This window comes from Poecilia reticulata, linkage group LG7 (genome assembly GCF_000633615.1).
Source record: "Poecilia reticulata strain Guanapo linkage group LG7, Guppy_female_1.0+MT, whole genome shotgun sequence".
Classification (NCBI taxonomy): Eukaryota; Metazoa; Chordata; class Actinopteri; order Cyprinodontiformes; family Poeciliidae; genus Poecilia; species Poecilia reticulata.
This window is the reverse complement of record NC_024337.1, coordinates 13,994,479-14,011,056: the sequence shown is the minus strand read 5'-3', so window position 1 is coordinate 14,011,056 and position 16,578 is coordinate 13,994,479. Positions and strand designations below refer to the sequence as shown.

General features: G+C 37.7%; 3 protein-coding genes across 4 annotated transcripts in view; all 3 read right to left on the bottom strand.

Annotated features, from left to right (window-relative positions):
- Positions 1–5,483, bottom strand: part of LOC103467865 (P2Y purinoceptor 1-like) — a 53,122-nt gene extending 47,639 nt beyond the window's left edge. Inside the window, exon 1 of the mRNA XM_008414588.1 lies at positions 4,793–5,483. Coding sequence (XP_008412810.1) covers positions 4,793–5,221 — 429 coding nt within the window. The 5' untranslated portion in view covers positions 5,222–5,483. The remainder of the gene's footprint in view (positions 1–4,792) is intronic.
- The window catches only part of LOC103467867 (6-phosphofructo-2-kinase/fructose-2,6-bisphosphatase 1-like), a 72,712-nt gene extending 58,986 nt beyond the window's left edge, over positions 1–13,726 (bottom strand). For both annotated transcript variants that reach the window (XM_017305925.1, XM_017305926.1), the window contains exons 1-3: positions 13,692–13,726; positions 13,498–13,561; positions 13,063–13,176 (exon numbers count right to left, since the gene is read on the bottom strand). The gene's annotated coding sequence lies outside the window, so the exon portion shown is untranslated. The remainder of the gene's footprint in view (positions 1–13,062; positions 13,177–13,497; positions 13,562–13,691) is intronic.
- On the bottom strand, positions 3,557–10,711 carry LOC103467864 (P2Y purinoceptor 1-like). Its single transcript, XM_008414586.2, has 2 exons — positions 8,977–10,711; positions 3,557–4,228 (listed from the first exon to the last, which is right to left on the bottom strand). Exons 1-2 carry the CDS (start codon positions 9,967–9,969, stop codon positions 4,223–4,225), a joined length of 999 nt encoding a protein of 332 aa, XP_008412808.1. The 5' UTR covers positions 9,970–10,711; the 3' UTR covers positions 3,557–4,222.
- Positions 13,727–16,578: the final 2,852 nt, after the last annotated feature.

The window sequence follows — 16,578 nt, the reverse complement described above, 5'->3', positions numbered from 1 at the left end:
CTTCTGATAACCAGCTTGTAAAAGCTTCCTTTCACTCAGCCGATTTGTCCTTGTACTGCAAATACACAAAATCTTACACAGTATTTTTGTGTCATCTCTAGTTTTGTTTGTATTGTGTGGGGGTTATGTCTACGAAGTTACAAGCAACTTTTTAGAAAGATACAAGTTCCGGCCATTTACCGTCACTGCTGAGTGATCACGACTGTCCCTTAACATTAGCATCTCCTCCATTGACATGCCTTTTTTTTAAATTGTAAACTTTTTGGACACGACGACATGAAAACTGTTTTGAGGCGTCGAGATGTGGTATTCAAACCAAAGAACAATACATGTATTGTTCTTTGTTTCTTTCTTTCTTTGTTCTGTGCATTGCTGTTTAAGCATGGTGATAATTTCATTTCTTGGGTTTTACTGCAACTGACTCATTAGCTCATCTGTAGGTTAAAATCCAACTAAAACATTCATATATTGTTCTTAAAACTTACAAGTCCACCCAGATAAAGAAATGGTTTAAACAAACAATAAAAGGGCCAAAATAATGTGGCATTCATGCCCAAGATGGAAACATGCAGACTTTCTTGTTGCAGCTTCAAAAACACTATTAACTCAAACTTTCTGAAAATGAAAGCTTGTTCATCCTTATATTTTTATTTTAAAAATAAATAAAATAGGACAAAGACCAGAAATTTACCCATAGTCATATTGAGAAACATAAATAGTCAAAGATTAATTTGAAGCCTTTTCATGTTGGACTGGTTATGCACAGTAAAACTTTTTTTTTATTAACTACAAACATTTGAATTTGTTGTAGATTTCCTTTAATTCTGAGGGTCCAATGTATCAGCAGCAACAATAACCTCAGTATGATGCTACCACCACCATGCCTAACAGTTGGTACATTGTTTACAATCTTTTCCTTCAATGCAGTGATATTACCAATATAAGGGTTAAATCTGTTAAAAATAAACATTAAAATGAGAGTTTTGTTGTTGTACATGCAATTTTAGTAGATGTAAATTTTTGTGCAAATAAATACAAAAAAATAAATTCCAGATAAAAAAAGAAATCCATATGTGATGTAATGTTTATGACAAAACCACATAAAATCAAGCAATATATTGTTTTAGAAAATAGGGAATTTTTTTTATATCTTATTTAGACTTTAATTAAAATTTCTATGACATTCAGCACAGTCTATGCAAATCTAATCTTGTATGCGGAGCTTAGGTTGCTTTTTAACAGTGTGGTTCACAAAAGACATACTTAATATAATTATTTTCTTATCTTACACATAAACTAACCACCATAGTTCCCTGGAAAAATTCATCATGAACTTTACAAAACAGGAAGTGTGCGGTGCATTTCTGTTCATACAAAAACAAAACTACACTTCGTCAGTAAAACTGCAGTCATTTTTTTCGAAAAGCCTTCCAATGAATTATAAACCAGCAAAAGTATTCTATTCTCTGAGCTACAGTGAGTCATTTCAAAAACGCTACACTTTTGACAATGGGTTAAAAAGAGATTGCATATTGAACTGGATTTCACCGCTTTGACATTGTCGTTCTCAGCACTATGTCAGGATTAGATTTCGTGCTCCATCCAGCTGCAGCCGATGGCCGACCTCACGCAGAACATTTCAGCTGGATTTAAGGGAGGAGATTTGCCTGGGTCCGTCCTTCTTCCGGAATGTGCCTCCTCGCTTCCTTCTGTTTGTTAACTTACTAGGTAACCGAGTTAAGTTAACTCCCACAGATCACACCCACTAGCGGACATTCTCCTCTTTTTCACAACATGCTCTTAAAGTTTGCCCAGGTCAGGATTTTTGCGTCGAGTTACAAGTTGCAGAGGAGATATTTTCATCTTCCATTTGTTTGCTAAGCCACCGGTAGTTACACCTTGTCGATTTATTTATTCGAACACCACGATTAACTACACCTATCAGAGGACTCCAAGGTGACACACAGAAAGAATGTCCACTACGTGACTGTCTTCATATGCTCATTTAATTATGGGCTGAAGAACAATTTGTGAGACGTAGAACAGGAACCACAAACTTCAGCTCGGTCCGTTGGCATAGGATCAGTCCTGGTAGAGCGAGGGGGACGCAGTCACAGGGGAGTTGAGGCCTGCAGGCCCGGATGCTGGAAGAGTCCTGAATCAAAGCTGCTGGGGTTGGAACTTGGGGGAATTTCCTCAGGCGCGTACAGGTCTCCACTGCAGTCCAACAGCTTCTGGATCTCTTCCACATAGACCCAAGGCATAGTTGATCCATCTAGTTGTCAGAGAGGACCTTACAGAAAGAAAAACCCTTCTCTCCTTTTGCGGCAGACTTTTCAGCATCCTGAGAATGCTCAAAGGGCACTCTCATGTCACAGTCTGCCTTTTTCCACTGGCTGTCTGCTTGAATAGATGACCTCAGATCCACCTTAGGTTTGAAGACATCATGTCACGTCAGTATTCTTGTCTCGGGCCTGCTCAAGGGTCACAGCCCATCCTTTAGCCTGCAAACTGTCAGGGCTTTGGGTTTTTGGGTTTGGTTTTGCTTTTTTATCTTATTTGTTATGTTTTAGTTCCCTTTACGTTAGCCCTTCAGTCATTTTAGTTTTATTATTTGAGGTTATTTATTGTGGTTAGAATTGTCTTGTTATTGCTTTCCTTATTTCAGTCCCCCGGTAGTGTTTCTAGTAATGTTTATTTCTTAGTTATTTCATCACTCTAGGTTCAGTTATTCTTTCATGTCTGAGTCCTACATAACTTTCTTTAGTGGTTCCAGTTAAGTCCTTCTAGCTCCCACCGTAGTGTTTGTAGTTTTCTTATGCTATCACTTTAAATTAGTTAGTCTTTTTGTCTGAATTTATGCCCATCTTTCTTTAGCAATTCTAGTTAGATTATTTCTTTGATTAGTCCTTCTAGTTAATCTAGCTCTACTTTCTTGAGTTCTTATTGTTAGATGAGCCTTGTTTCTGTTTAGGTTTGATTATGTTTTCCCTCATGTCTTTTTCTCTTCTAGTTTATCAGGTTTTCTTAAGTCTTAGTGTGTCTTTAGAAATAGAAGTACTTTCAGCTCCCTTGTGTTTCCTCCCTTTTGTATTCCCCAGAATATCTACTTGTCTCCCTGTGCCACCATTTCCCCGCCCCTCAGCTAGCTCCTGTTCCAACTACTCACACCTGCAATCAGTTAGCTCATCTAGCAAGGTCCATCGGTCCATTTGCTACCTCCCAGTATCTATCTCAGTCACAACTTACCAGTCCGTCTCATCACTTTGCTTGTCACTCTACTTGTCATTACCCTTGTTACCCTCGTGTCTCCAGTTTACTTTTGTTTTGGATTTCCTTGTACCACTGGATTTTGGATTTTGTTAATTAATTTTCTTCATTAAAATATCCACAATATACTACGTCTACTGCCTGCTGAGTTTGGGTCCACTCCTCAACCACATCATGACACAAACTTTTCTTCTGTTCAGCAGTTTCAGTTCCTCTTTTGGGTCATTCATCTGCTTCCTGATCAGCACTGTCTCATCTCTTGGACACTACTTGTCAGCAACCAGTGTTAAACTCTGATCAACTTTACTGGGGTTACAGGTCATTTCTGATTCACAAACACATTAAACATGATTATTACTGATTCTCCTTTTCCTAACCTTTTACATAGTATCTACCTCCAACACACATCAGTGATCTTTGATTGAAGTTACATATTTTACATCATTTCAAGTTCATTGTCAAAATCACATCCATAACAACTTTAGATTTTCCAATTCAGCATCAAAACAACATCAATACAAGTATTTTGTATTGGGTCTTATTCAATCACTTCAAAGTGTTTAGAATTCATTCTTTAAAACTTTCTGCAGGCTGTAAATGTACTTCCTATTTTTCAGGAAGTCTGTTGTTCCTTTTTATGGCTTGATAGAACTCTCTCTCTCTCTCTCTGCCTATTATTATGAATTTTTATGATTAAATACAAAAAGAAAAAGAATTAAAGTAAAATTTGCATGAAACAAAACAGAAAAGCACAATCATATTGATCTTACTGAAGTTCGATTCTACGGTTAGGTCTAGGTGTTACTTTGTATGATTAATTTTACAGGTAATTTCATCTATTGTTACCGTTAAACCAAAATGTCTAGCACGGGGAAATGGGATGATCTCAAGTTACCTCGACAGCATCACATTATTTGTTACAATTTTACTCATGACAAAACGCTACCTGCTGTCATAAATCACTTTCAGCTTCTTTCTCAGTCTGTGGTACAGGCACAGAGCTGGATTTCGACTTGAAACGACGACTGAAAACCTGGTGACCTCCCTGCAGCAGCTGCTTGAACTGAGAAACCATTTCCTCATATAGACACAKGTAAACCAGCGGGTTAAGAGCATTGTGCAGGCTCACAAGACCACGGCTTGCTTGACGGGCAATAAAGACTCCAGAATCCCATTTGGGGCATGCTCCCTGCTTGCGCAGAAGTCTGGAATACAGGCTGAGGTTCTTCAAAATATGGTAGGGTGCATAACAAAGCAAGAAGAGAAGAATCAGTAGAGCCATCAGTTTTAAGATTTGTCGTTTCTGGTCTTTTTTCATCATATTTGAGCGGCAGATAACAAAAGTCACATGTCCATAGCAGCCTACAATAGTGACAAAAGGGATGCAGAATCCAAAGAATGTCCATGCGATGCTGTAATCCAGGTAACTCTCAATATGTTCATAAGAGGTGCTGTCAAAGCATTTGGATCCGTTTGGATACGTTTTTGGATAGAACATGTCTGGAAGACTTTGAGCACTCACCAGAATCCAAATAATTGCAGAGATGATCACAGAGTGAGTCGTAGTTAATCTCCCCATCACTCTCGTTGGATGGACAACAGCCAGGTACCGGTACACACTTATACAGGTGAGGAACCCGATGCTGCCGTATAAATTCAGGTTGAAACAGAATCTTGTTACCTTGCAGAATCCGTCTCCAAAGATCCATTTGTTTTCTTTAAGGTAGTACACGATGAGAAAGGGGTGAGTCAGCAGATACAACATGTCTGCTAGTCCAAGGTTAAGAACAAGAATATTGATACTCCAGAGTTTCTTCCAGTTGTGCAGCAAAGACTTCATTCCCCATACATTCAGGACCAATCCAACAACAAATACCAAGACGTAGAGTGCAGGCAGGATTGTATGTTCAAATAATTTCTTATCGGGTTTAGTGCAGTTGGATGTATTCATTTTGTCTTCCGGATCCAAGTCAATTCAGCCCTTCTCCTCTGCGGCTCTGCTTGCAAAATGAAGATGGAGTCGACAAAAACAACTTAACTTCCTCCTTGAATTCAAGCTTAGCTGTGACCACAATTATCAGCTTAAATAAAAATTATCACAATACCAGTTCCTGTCAGAGGTTTTATGAGCAGGTTGCACATTTTTGAATGTCCTAATGGACAACTGCATTGAAACTGACAATAAATTACCAATAAAGTTATTATTTAATAAAGTCCCCGCCTCTCTTACCACCTGCCTCTTCAAGCATACTGCTCCTCCAGCTACTAGGACCGGTCTTTCTCAATTATTTTCTGTCATACGTTTATTTTGCAACCATTTTACTCCCAGAAATTAAATGCTATAGAGAATCTGATATTTCAAATCAATCAATCAAATTTTATTTGTATAGCACATTTCAGCAGCAAAGCATTCCAAGGTGCTTTACATAATTAAAGAAAAAATAAAAACAGCATGTGACATTGAATAAACAGTAAGAAAGAGAAAGATTAAAAAAAAATTAAAAAAAAGATAAAAACATACTTTTGTTACGGAATTTAAGCGCCTGTTGTTGCCGGACTCCGCCGTCCGTTTTAACACAGGTATTATCCAGGCCCCGTCACCTAACAGGACAAAGTCCCTAACCTTGCAGCACCAGGCTCCGTCCACCTGTCACGCAAATTTTTGCGCTAGGACTTCGCCGTCCTACACGGATTTTTGTGAATAAAAGAAATTAATAAATAGATAAAAAGTAAAGATAAAAACATTAAAAACATCGAAGACATCAAAACCCACATTCTAATCCTAATTTAGCCATAAACAACTCTACACAGGTGGGTTTTAAGTTGAGATTTAAATATTTAATGATTTGTCTATACAAACCACTGGCATGAGCATTCTATGGCCTGATTAATAAGGCAGATTACTAAAATGAGGTCATTTTATGATTTTACGTCTTGAAACAATTTCCAAGTTCAATTTATTAACTCAATTTGTAACATTTAATCCAGACTGTGTTATTCTCAACAGAGAAAAAGTTTCACTTAAATGTGAAGTTTTAGATTTAACTCTGCAAAACGTTTCAAACTGTAAACATTGGTAACTTGTCAGCTTCTTCTGGTTTCCACTGGGTTGGACGGCATTCCTTTTGATTTATTTGAACACTGCTGCCATCTAGTGACTGAATGGCTGATAAACATAGTCAGTTTGAATTAAAATGTTTAGCTTGTTCAGATTAGTTGTTGCCTTCCTATTTMAGTTGAATGTTGGTTAAATGGTAAATGAATTATTTCATTCATATACACCTGTAAACATAATTCCAGGCTTTTTTGTGTGTTGGACTGGGAACTAATAATTCTGTTATCATAAGAAGCAACAAAAAATGGCAATAGTGATAATATTATTAATAAAATAATATTTAGTACAAGTAGCCTATATCTTATTTGATGTGGCTGTAAAGGATCTCAATTTTGKATAAGGGAGCTCTGGGATGAAAAGGGTTGAGAACTCTTCATCTATCTATTGAAATATTTTGTGTTTATTAAAACATTGAAGCCGTGCACACAWTGGTGACAGATCATTTTGTATACATCTTAAATAACTTCTCAGCTTTAAAACACAACTTTTTAGACATTTTTTCTGTTTCCTGTGTGTCTTTAAATGCAATCATAGTCCTTCCTGAGCAAAAACATAGATCTTCTGATAACCAGCTTGTAAAAGCTTCCTTTCACTCAGCCGATTTGTCCTTGTACTGCAAATACACAAAATCTTACACAGTATTTTTGTGTCATTTCTAGTTTTCTTTTTATTGGGAGGGGGTTATGTCTACTAAGTTACAAGCAACATTTTAGCAAGATACAAGTTCCGGCCATTTACCGTCACTGCTGAGTGATCACGACTGTCCCTTAACATTAGCATCTCCTCCATTGACATGCTTTTTTTTAAAATTGTAAAATTTTTGGACACGACATGAAAACTGTTTTGAGGCGTCAAAATGTGGTATTCAAACCAAAGAACAATACATATGCTGTTTAAGCATGGTGATAATGTCATTTCTTGGGTTTTACCGCAACTGACTCATTAGCTCATCTGTAGGTTAAAATCCAACTAAAACATTCATATATTGTTCTTAAAACTTACAAGTCCACCCTGATAAAGAAATGGTTTAAAAAACAATAAAAGGGCCAAAATAATGTGGCATTCATGCCCAAGATGGAAACATGATGACTTTCTTGTTGCAGCTTCAAAAACACAACAGGATGTGGTAAGTTTTCTTAAACCACACTTATCTTTTTTGGAACATGGGTGTGTCTATTACAAAGCTATTAACTCAAACTTTCTGAAAATGAAAGCTTGTTCACCTTTATATTTTTATTTTAAAAATAAATTAAATACGACAAAGACCAGAAATTTACCCATAGTCATATTTAGAAACATAAATAGTCAAAGATTAATTTGAAGCCTTTTCATGTTGGACTGGTTATGCACAGTAAAACATTTTTTTATTAACTACAAACATTTGAATTTGTTGTAGATTTCCTTTAATTCTGAGGGTCCAATGTATCAGCAGCACCATGCTTAACAGTTGGTACATCGTTTACAATCTTTTCCTTCAATGCAGTGATATTACCAATATAAGGGTTAAATCTGTTAAAAAGAAACATTAAAATGAGAGATCAGTTGTTACACATGCAATTCTAGTAGATGTAAATTTTAGTACATAGAACAAATAAATTCCAGATAAAGAAAAATAGTCCATATGTGATGTAATGTTTATGACAAAACCACATAAAACCAAGCAATATATTCTTTTATACTATAAGGAATTTTTTTACATCTTATTTAGACTTCAAATTAAATTTCTATGACATTCAGCCCAGTCTATGCAAATCTAATCTTGTATGCGGAGCTTAGGCTGCTTTTTAACAGTGTGGTTCACAAAAGACATACTTAATATAATTATTTTCTTATCTTGCATGTAAACTAACCACCATGGTTTCCTGTAAAAAATCACCATGGAGTTTGTAAAACAGAAAGTGTGTGGAATATTTCTATCCATCCATACATCCATTTTCTTGCACCCTTGTCCCTCAGTGGGGTCGGGAGGGTTGCTGGTGCCTCTCCAGCTAATGTTCTGGGTGAGAGGCAGGGTCACCCTGGACAGGTCGCCAGTCTGTTGCAGGGCAACACAGAGACACACAAACAACCATGCATGCACACACACACACACACTCACACCTAGGGGCAATTTGGAGAGGCCAATTAACCTGACAGTCATGTTTTTGGACTGTGGGAGGAAGCTGGAGTACCCGGAGAAAACCCACGCATGCACAGGGAGAACATACAAACTCCATGCAGAAAGACCGGGGTCGGGAATCGAACCCAGGACCTTCTTGCTGCAAGGCAACAGCTCTACCAACTGCACCACTGTGCAGCCCCTTTGGTGTATTTCTATTCATACAAAAAATAAAATAAAATACACTTCGTAAGTAGGAAGAAATGGTGTGGAAGGTTGAAAGAACTGCAATTATCATTTTCATCAAAAAAAAACTTTCCATGAATTATAAACCAGCAAAAGTATTCTATTCTCTGAACTACAGTGAGTCAAATATTTTTTCAAAAACTTTATAATTTTGACAATAAAAAAATACTGAACTGGATTTCACCATTTTGACATCACATTATTTGTTACAATTTTACTCACGACAAAACGCTACCTGCTGTCATAAATCACTTTCAGCTTCTTTCTCAGTCTGTGGTACAGGCACAGAGCTGGATTTCGACTTGAAACGACVACTGAAAACCTGGTGACCTCCCTGCAGCAGCTGCTTGAACTGAGAAACCATTTCCTCATATAGACACANGTAAACCAGCGGGTTAAGAGCATTGTGCAGGCTCACAAGACCACGGCTTGCTTGACGGGCAATAAAGACTCCAGAATCCCATTTGGGGCATGCTCCCTGCTTGCGCAGAAGTCTGGAATACAGGCTGAGGTTCTTCAAAATATGGTAGGGTGCATAACAAAGCAAGAAGAGAAGAATCAGTAGAGCCATCAGTTTTAAGATTTGTYGTTTCTGGTCTTTTTTCATCATATTTGAGCGGCAGATAACAAAAGTCACATGTCCATAGCAGCCTACAATAGTGACAAAAGGGATGCAGAATCCAAAGAATGTCCATGCGATGSTGTAATCCAGGTAACTCTCAATATGTTCATAAGAGGTGCTGTCAAAGCATTTGGATCCGTTTGGATACGTTTTTGGATAGAACATGTCTGGAAGACTTTGAGCACTCACCAGAATCCAAATAATTGCAGAGATGATCACAGAGTGAGTCGTAGTTAATCTCCCCATCACTCTCGTTGGATGGACAACAGCCAGGTACCGGTACACACTTATACAGGTGAGGAACCCGATGCTGCCGTATAAATTCAGGTTGAAACAGAATCTTGTTACCTTGCAGAATCCGTCTCCAAAGATCCATTTGTTTCCTTTAAGGTAGTACACGATGAGAAAGGGGTGAGTCAGCAGATACAAAATGTCTGCTAGTCCAAGGTTAAGAACAAGAATGTTAATACTCCAAAGTTTCTTCCAGTTATGCAGCAAAGACTTCATTCCCCATACATTCAGGACCAATCCAACAACAAATACCAAGATGTAAAGAGTAGGCAGGATTGTATGTTCGAATAATTTCTTATCCGGTTGAGGACAGTGAGTTTTATTCATTTTGTCTTCCAGAAACAAGTCAGTTCAGCCCTTCTCCTCTAAGGCTCTGCTCACAAAATGAAGGTGGAGTCGACGAAAGCAACTTAAATAACTTCCTCTTTGAGCTCAAGTTCAGCTGTAGCTAAATTTATCAGTTCAAATAAAAACGACCACAAGACCCTTTCCGCAGGACTCTGCCTGTCAAGAAATTTAGATGATATCTTTTTACATAATAACCTAGAAGCCTTTTTGTAAACATTCATGTTAGATACAGCTGATAAATAAACCAAAAGGAATACCCAAGAACTCACATAGTTAACCTAATGCATTTCTGGAGTGAAATTGACAACATTTCACAAAGAGAATCAAAAATTTAATAAAATGTAGTCAAGGTTATGGAGACTGATGATGCAGCTCACAAAACGCCTGGATTGAGATAAACCGCCTCAAAGTTTTCGTGTGCCGTTATTCACAACATATCTGTTCAAACAAATAGGTGTGATCAGCTATCTGCTATGTGATAGAAGCAGATAGCTGATCACATTATAGTAGATCACACTATAGTAGATCACAAGAATAGTTGCCATTAAGGCTGTATAATTAAATCGATTCTATGATATGTATCGATATTTTCCCCCCTCGGAAGGTATTGATTTTTCATCATCGAATATCGACGTATATACGTCCATAGGCGTCCATATATACGCCCATATATACATGTTTGATTTGTGACGGCGTAGCAGCAAGACTCCGCCTCCCTCAGTCTCACTTTCAACTTGTGCTTAAAGTGCACATTATAAACTACACACCAGTTTTTAAATTGTGTTAATAGGCCGGAGTTATGCTAAAATAAGTAAACCATATTTTTCCGAATGTCAAAAACCGGCTTTTTTGGTTATGTGACAGGGAATGAGCTTCCAAACGTAAAAAATGAAATACAACATTAGACTCCTTTGTTGTTAGAAATCTCAAATCTTTAACAAATAACAATGGGCTGTGTTTTGTTGCTAAGAAACGAAGTAAAGTTACGCAAGTAACCGTGAAAGAGAGGCGGAACGGTGTAGCAGCGCAAACGGAGTAGCGGCAAAAGCAGTGAGATCGCGAAATTAATGCAAAGTTTGGATATTGGAGCGATCAGTGGCATCCTCTTCGTAATTAGTTTTTAGCTTAGTGGTTTCTGTTCTGTATATAAAGGATTACCTGAAGAATGAACGTGCAGACGGCTCTGTTATGAGCTGGAAGACAAAGAGGGGAAACCCGGAGCCGGAGTCTGGGCGCAGTGAGGATTGCCATGATGATGATGGCTGATCGATCATTCTTATTAGTAACTGACAAAGAGTATCAGAGACTGTGAGTACGATGAGATCCTGGCAGTCTGAGAGGCAGCTACTCCAAGATCCAAGCAGGGGAATGGCGGCACTGTGCAGCTGCAAGGAGTCGATCAGTACAGGGTGAGGCAGAGCCACTCCCCCAGCAGCTAGTAGTAAACAGCTTACGGCCACGGCTAACTCTGTGTAGTTCAGTGGTCCTCAACCGTAGTCCTCAGGGACTGCTGGCCTGCATGTTTTTGATGAGTTCGGATTCCAGCACAGCTGATTCATATGATTCCATTACCTCCTTTGCATTCCTGCAATAGCTGCAGAAGCTGCTTAATCACCTGTTCATTTAACCCAGGTGTGCAGCAGCAGGGAAACACATAAAATATGCAGGGCAGTGGGCCCTGAGGACCACTGGTGTAGCTGATGCTTTTAATCAGTTTTCAGTTAATTAAATCCAACTGAAAACTGATTAAATCCAAGCCTATGAACACAAAACGTCAAAATCACCTTATCAAAATCACTGTCCCTCTAAAATCTTTCAGAAAATCATAAAAGTGTATCGAAGCGTATCAATCGCCGAATATCGTGATATATATCGTATCGTGAGCAGAATATTGCGCATCTAAATTTCCTCTTGTTCCTCTTGTGCTTTGGTTAAAACTGAAATGGCTAAATGTTACTGCGCAATAATTATTATTCCGGCTGGATGGAGGTAGCGCTGTAGGATCTAGCACATGTCATCTACCCAGAATACATTCCAACATAAACAGCAATGGCGATGTATGTGTGACAATATTCTATAAAATTTATAAAAACTAAACAACCTACAATATTTTCATTGTGTTTACAGCAGCAGAAATAAATGTTCTGCTTTGTATAGGCTTTGCCCTTTAAGGTTATCACTAGTGGATTTATCCCTGCATGCACATTAAAACTGAACAAACGGCTCCCATTTTTCCTTTAGCCAGCAACAAGCACTAGCTAAGAACTTAAGAGCAGAAGATGTGCAGAGCCAGCAGAATCTGCCCACTCCCTGCTTGAAGGGAAATTCCTTGTTGCGGATAATTATGCGGTGGACATCTTTGATGTCAAGCAATAGCTTGTGTAGACAATAGGCTTGCTGGTTAGCACCCTCCTTGACATTGTCTCTAAAGTAGTGTAGTGTTCATTTTTTCCTCAGTATACCACCCAGGTATGTTTGCCAGTTTTGGGACCTGACCAAAACCAGTGTTATTATCTAGAAAAATAGTGAGATTTGGTCAAGTATGAAACAGGCTTTTCATGACGAAAAAAGATGAAATGTTACAAGCCATGCAAGTCATACAAATGGAACAGATACAGAGTGACATTCACCGCCACCAGCGCTGGGCTTCACTCAGCTCACCTTAGGAGTGACACCAAGTGAAGCTAAGATTGTAACGCAAGTTTAGCTTTTATTTTTCTCCTCTGATTACGCTCCCTAAAGTGTAGCGTAATCAGTTCTATTTTGTTTATGTGTGACCTTTGCCAAATGTGATCATGGTTATGTACGCAGCAGCAGTCTGTGTGTATGCAGAGAAAAGAGACAGAGGAAAACACGGAATCCATAGCAGTAGCTAATGCTAAGTCTAACACTCAAGTTACTTAAAAGACTTAAGTCAGGATTCACTTCACCAAATCTTAATGGGAAGGAGATTAAATGATTTAGACCAGAAGGCTCAGTTACTTACAGAAGATGTGAAATGAATAAGACTAAGACAAAGGATTAGTTTTAAAAATTGCCATCTTGTGTTTGTGAAAGAAAATGTTGGCCTACCACAATGTGCAGTGAAGACAAGGAAGTTGTTGACTGGTTTGTCTGAGGGATTGGCTCTCCATCAACAACAGATCAATCCAACATACAGCAGACAGTGCAAGAAAAAAAACTAACCTGTCAACGACAGTGTTATAAAACACAATGACTTTTCAAATAATCACATTTCACAATTTGTTAGTACTTGGAAGTGCTGCTGGTAACCATTAACCATGTTTACCAATGAAAATAAAATAGTGAAAAAATGAATTGATTTTAAAATGTTTTTTCAGACTTCTGTCAATAGCTTAAATATTTACAAATTCAATCACATTCTTAAGTAAAAATAAAACTTTACATCATAAGCTGTTCATTTAATAAACGTTATAAACATTTTACTCAACAGTAAACTCATAAAAGTTCAAATAAACAATGAACGGGTAAAAATAATTTGCTCACCGATTTCACATGGCAGCCTAACAGCACAAAATGGCGCCGCCTTTAACCGAAGACGCTCTACAACCTGAAGTACAGAAAGAACCGAACTACTTAATATGGGTGAACTTAACGTATCGTTATAGACATAAACATACATGAAATCGTTCTTAATGGCAGCAACTTTTGCTAACAATTTATTTTGCTCCGTTTTGTACCTGTTTTCCATAAATCTCCGCCGCTCAAGGCTGAAGTAGCAACGGAAAGGGCATATGAAGATACGCGCTCTGAGACGGAGGTGGTGGGTGGGACTGAAGCAGCTCATTGGCTAACAGCGATGCAGCTTCATCGCTGTTAGCCAATGCGAAGGTTAACCTGTTAACCCGTTAATTGCTGATCATGACAATGATTCGCCACAAATAATTGATAGCTTATTTTAATCTCTTTTTTCAGGTTTATGAAAGTTTAAAGGATTTTTTCTTGCTAAATCCATATTTATATGTGGGTTATTAAGGATGTCCTTGTGATATTCTTAAATGTGAATTTCTCTCTGTAGATTTTCTTAATTTCTAACAAAAATAGGAGTTTGGAAAATGGCATGACAGTTTTAAAACTTATATATGTTTGTCTGACCTAAGATGAAATGTGGTTAAAGACGTGGAAATGAATGTGGAGGATTCAATGAAAAAGAAATATCTAATTGAGAAAAGACTTTGCCTTGAACAGTGCCGCAATGCCACCGCAGAAGATATCCTACAAGAAAGGTGTTAACACTTTCCAGTTGCTCTTTTTAAAAGTTTTAAAGCTAATCTGGCCTCATTCCACATTCTTTAATAAGAAGCTTGACTTCTTAACAAATATTTCCTCTGAACTGCGATGTCATTGCGTCTTTCTATTGGTTGATTTTATTAGTATTTGTTGCTTTTTTACTTTGAATAGTTTAGTTTCCCTTATCTTTTTCATTTTCCTTAGTAGTTTAATTGAATGTTACAACTCTAGTTAAATAGTTTATTGACTGAAATAGTTTGTTGTAAAGCTAAAATCTGGCTAGTGACCTTCCAGTGCAGCTGAATCAAAACAAATATGCAAAAATTGTGGATCAGAGTTTCTACACAGTAACATAAAAAAGTAAATTCCTGACATCCAGCTGCCATACTTTACGGAAGTTGTTGCTAAGGAAATCAGGACCAAACCTGTTCTTCAGTTTAGGGTGTCTTTATTTTAGTAAATAAAATCATTTGTGAAAACTGTACTTTGTGTTTATTCTGAATATGTATATTAAAATGTGTATTCATAAGACCAAATCAAAATACAAGTCAGTTTAGCCCTTCTCTCCTCTGACGCTTTGCTTACAAAATGAAGATGAAGTAGACGAAAACAACTTCGCTTCCTCTTTGAGCTCAAGCTTAGCTGTGACCACAATTATCACTTTAAGTAAAAATTACCACGAAACCCTTTCCTGTCAGAGTTTTTGTTAGCAGTAGGGCTGTAGTGATACAATAATCTCACGATACGATACATGATATTCTGCTCACGATACAATATACAGTATATTGCGATATTCAGCAAACAATACAATTCAATACACTTTTGCGATTTTCTGAAAGATTTTAGAGGGACAGAGTGATTTTGGTGACATTTTGTATAGAGTTGGATTGAATTAATTTAACTGAAAATTGATTCAAAGCACCAACTACACAATACCTGGCTCTGGTTGGACATGGACACAGACTTAAAGTCGACAGCTGGACAAAATGAATCAAAGAAGTGGTGAGAAAACATGTTTCTTTTAATTGAAACAGTAAAAACTGTAGCTTACATGCATTTGTAAAGTAAATAAAGTGCACCAAGTACCCTGCTCTGAATAGTTTGATACCTTTTTAACATTGACACTTAACATCTGAAGGAATCACTCTAAGCTTGATGACCTAATCACTCTCCCGGAGAAGCAAGCAATGAGTGAGCAAGGTGACAGTTGGATGTTACGATACTTGCGGACGAATATAAATGTTTTTCTAGGAAAGAAAATATCGATATATATCGCAAAATCGATATTATTACACAGCCCTAGTTAGCAGGTTGCACATTTTTGAAAGTCAAAGACTTGTAAATATGTCTTTTCATGCCATAAACTGTTAGGCATTTTTTAACAGAGACAAAATTGCTAATGTTTAATCTGGCTCATAAATAAACATAAAGTTCTGGCTCCTCTTATATGGGCTGCCAGGTCCCCGTACAACCGATGTTAGAGTCTGATCCACATTGCCGGCAGTAAGTCGGGCTTGTTTCGGGCTGCCCAATGTCATCTATTCTGTTCATTACTTCTATGGATGGATGGACTTTAATGGACAGAATTTCTAGGCGCAGCCAAGGTGTTGAGAGGATCCGTTTTGGTGGCCTTAAGATCGCATCCCTACTTTTTGTGGATGATGTGGTCCTACTGGTTTCATCAAGTCGTGATGCGCTTTCAGTAAAGCGGTTCACAGCAAAGTGTGAACCAGCCTGGATGGGGATCAGTGCCTCCAAATCCGAGGCCATGTTCTTGAGTCGGAAAAGGGTAGGGTGCCTTCTTCAGGTCAGGAGCCACACGTATTTCAATCTGTAGAGACTCACACAGAGAGAGTAAACAGCAGTTAAACGCTTTATTGGACCGAGAATTTCACGCTGTAGCCTTGTTGAAGTTTGCAGAACCACTTTAGTGAATTATTTACCTTTTTATACAATATGCAACTTTTTTAAACATCTTCTAGGAAAAATCAGTTTTGTCACATGATTGCTACTGGTAGAGTAAGACACTGAAGAGTAAAGTGTTGGTGCAACCCCTATTTTAAAGCGAATCTGGCCTCATTCCACATTCCTTAAAATGAAACTTGATTCTTATTTCCATTGAACTGTGACGTCACTGCTTTCTATTTACTTGTTTTTATTGGTGTTTGTTGTTTTACTTTTAATGATTTAGTTTTCCTTATCCCTTTCATTTAGTTTAATGTTGCAACTCTAGTTAAACAGTTTGCTGCCTCGAGTATTTTTGTAAATAAATTCCAACATTTTGGAAAAAAATGGTGTTTATTCTGTATGCGTGTGCTATTTGAGAGTAACAGTGTG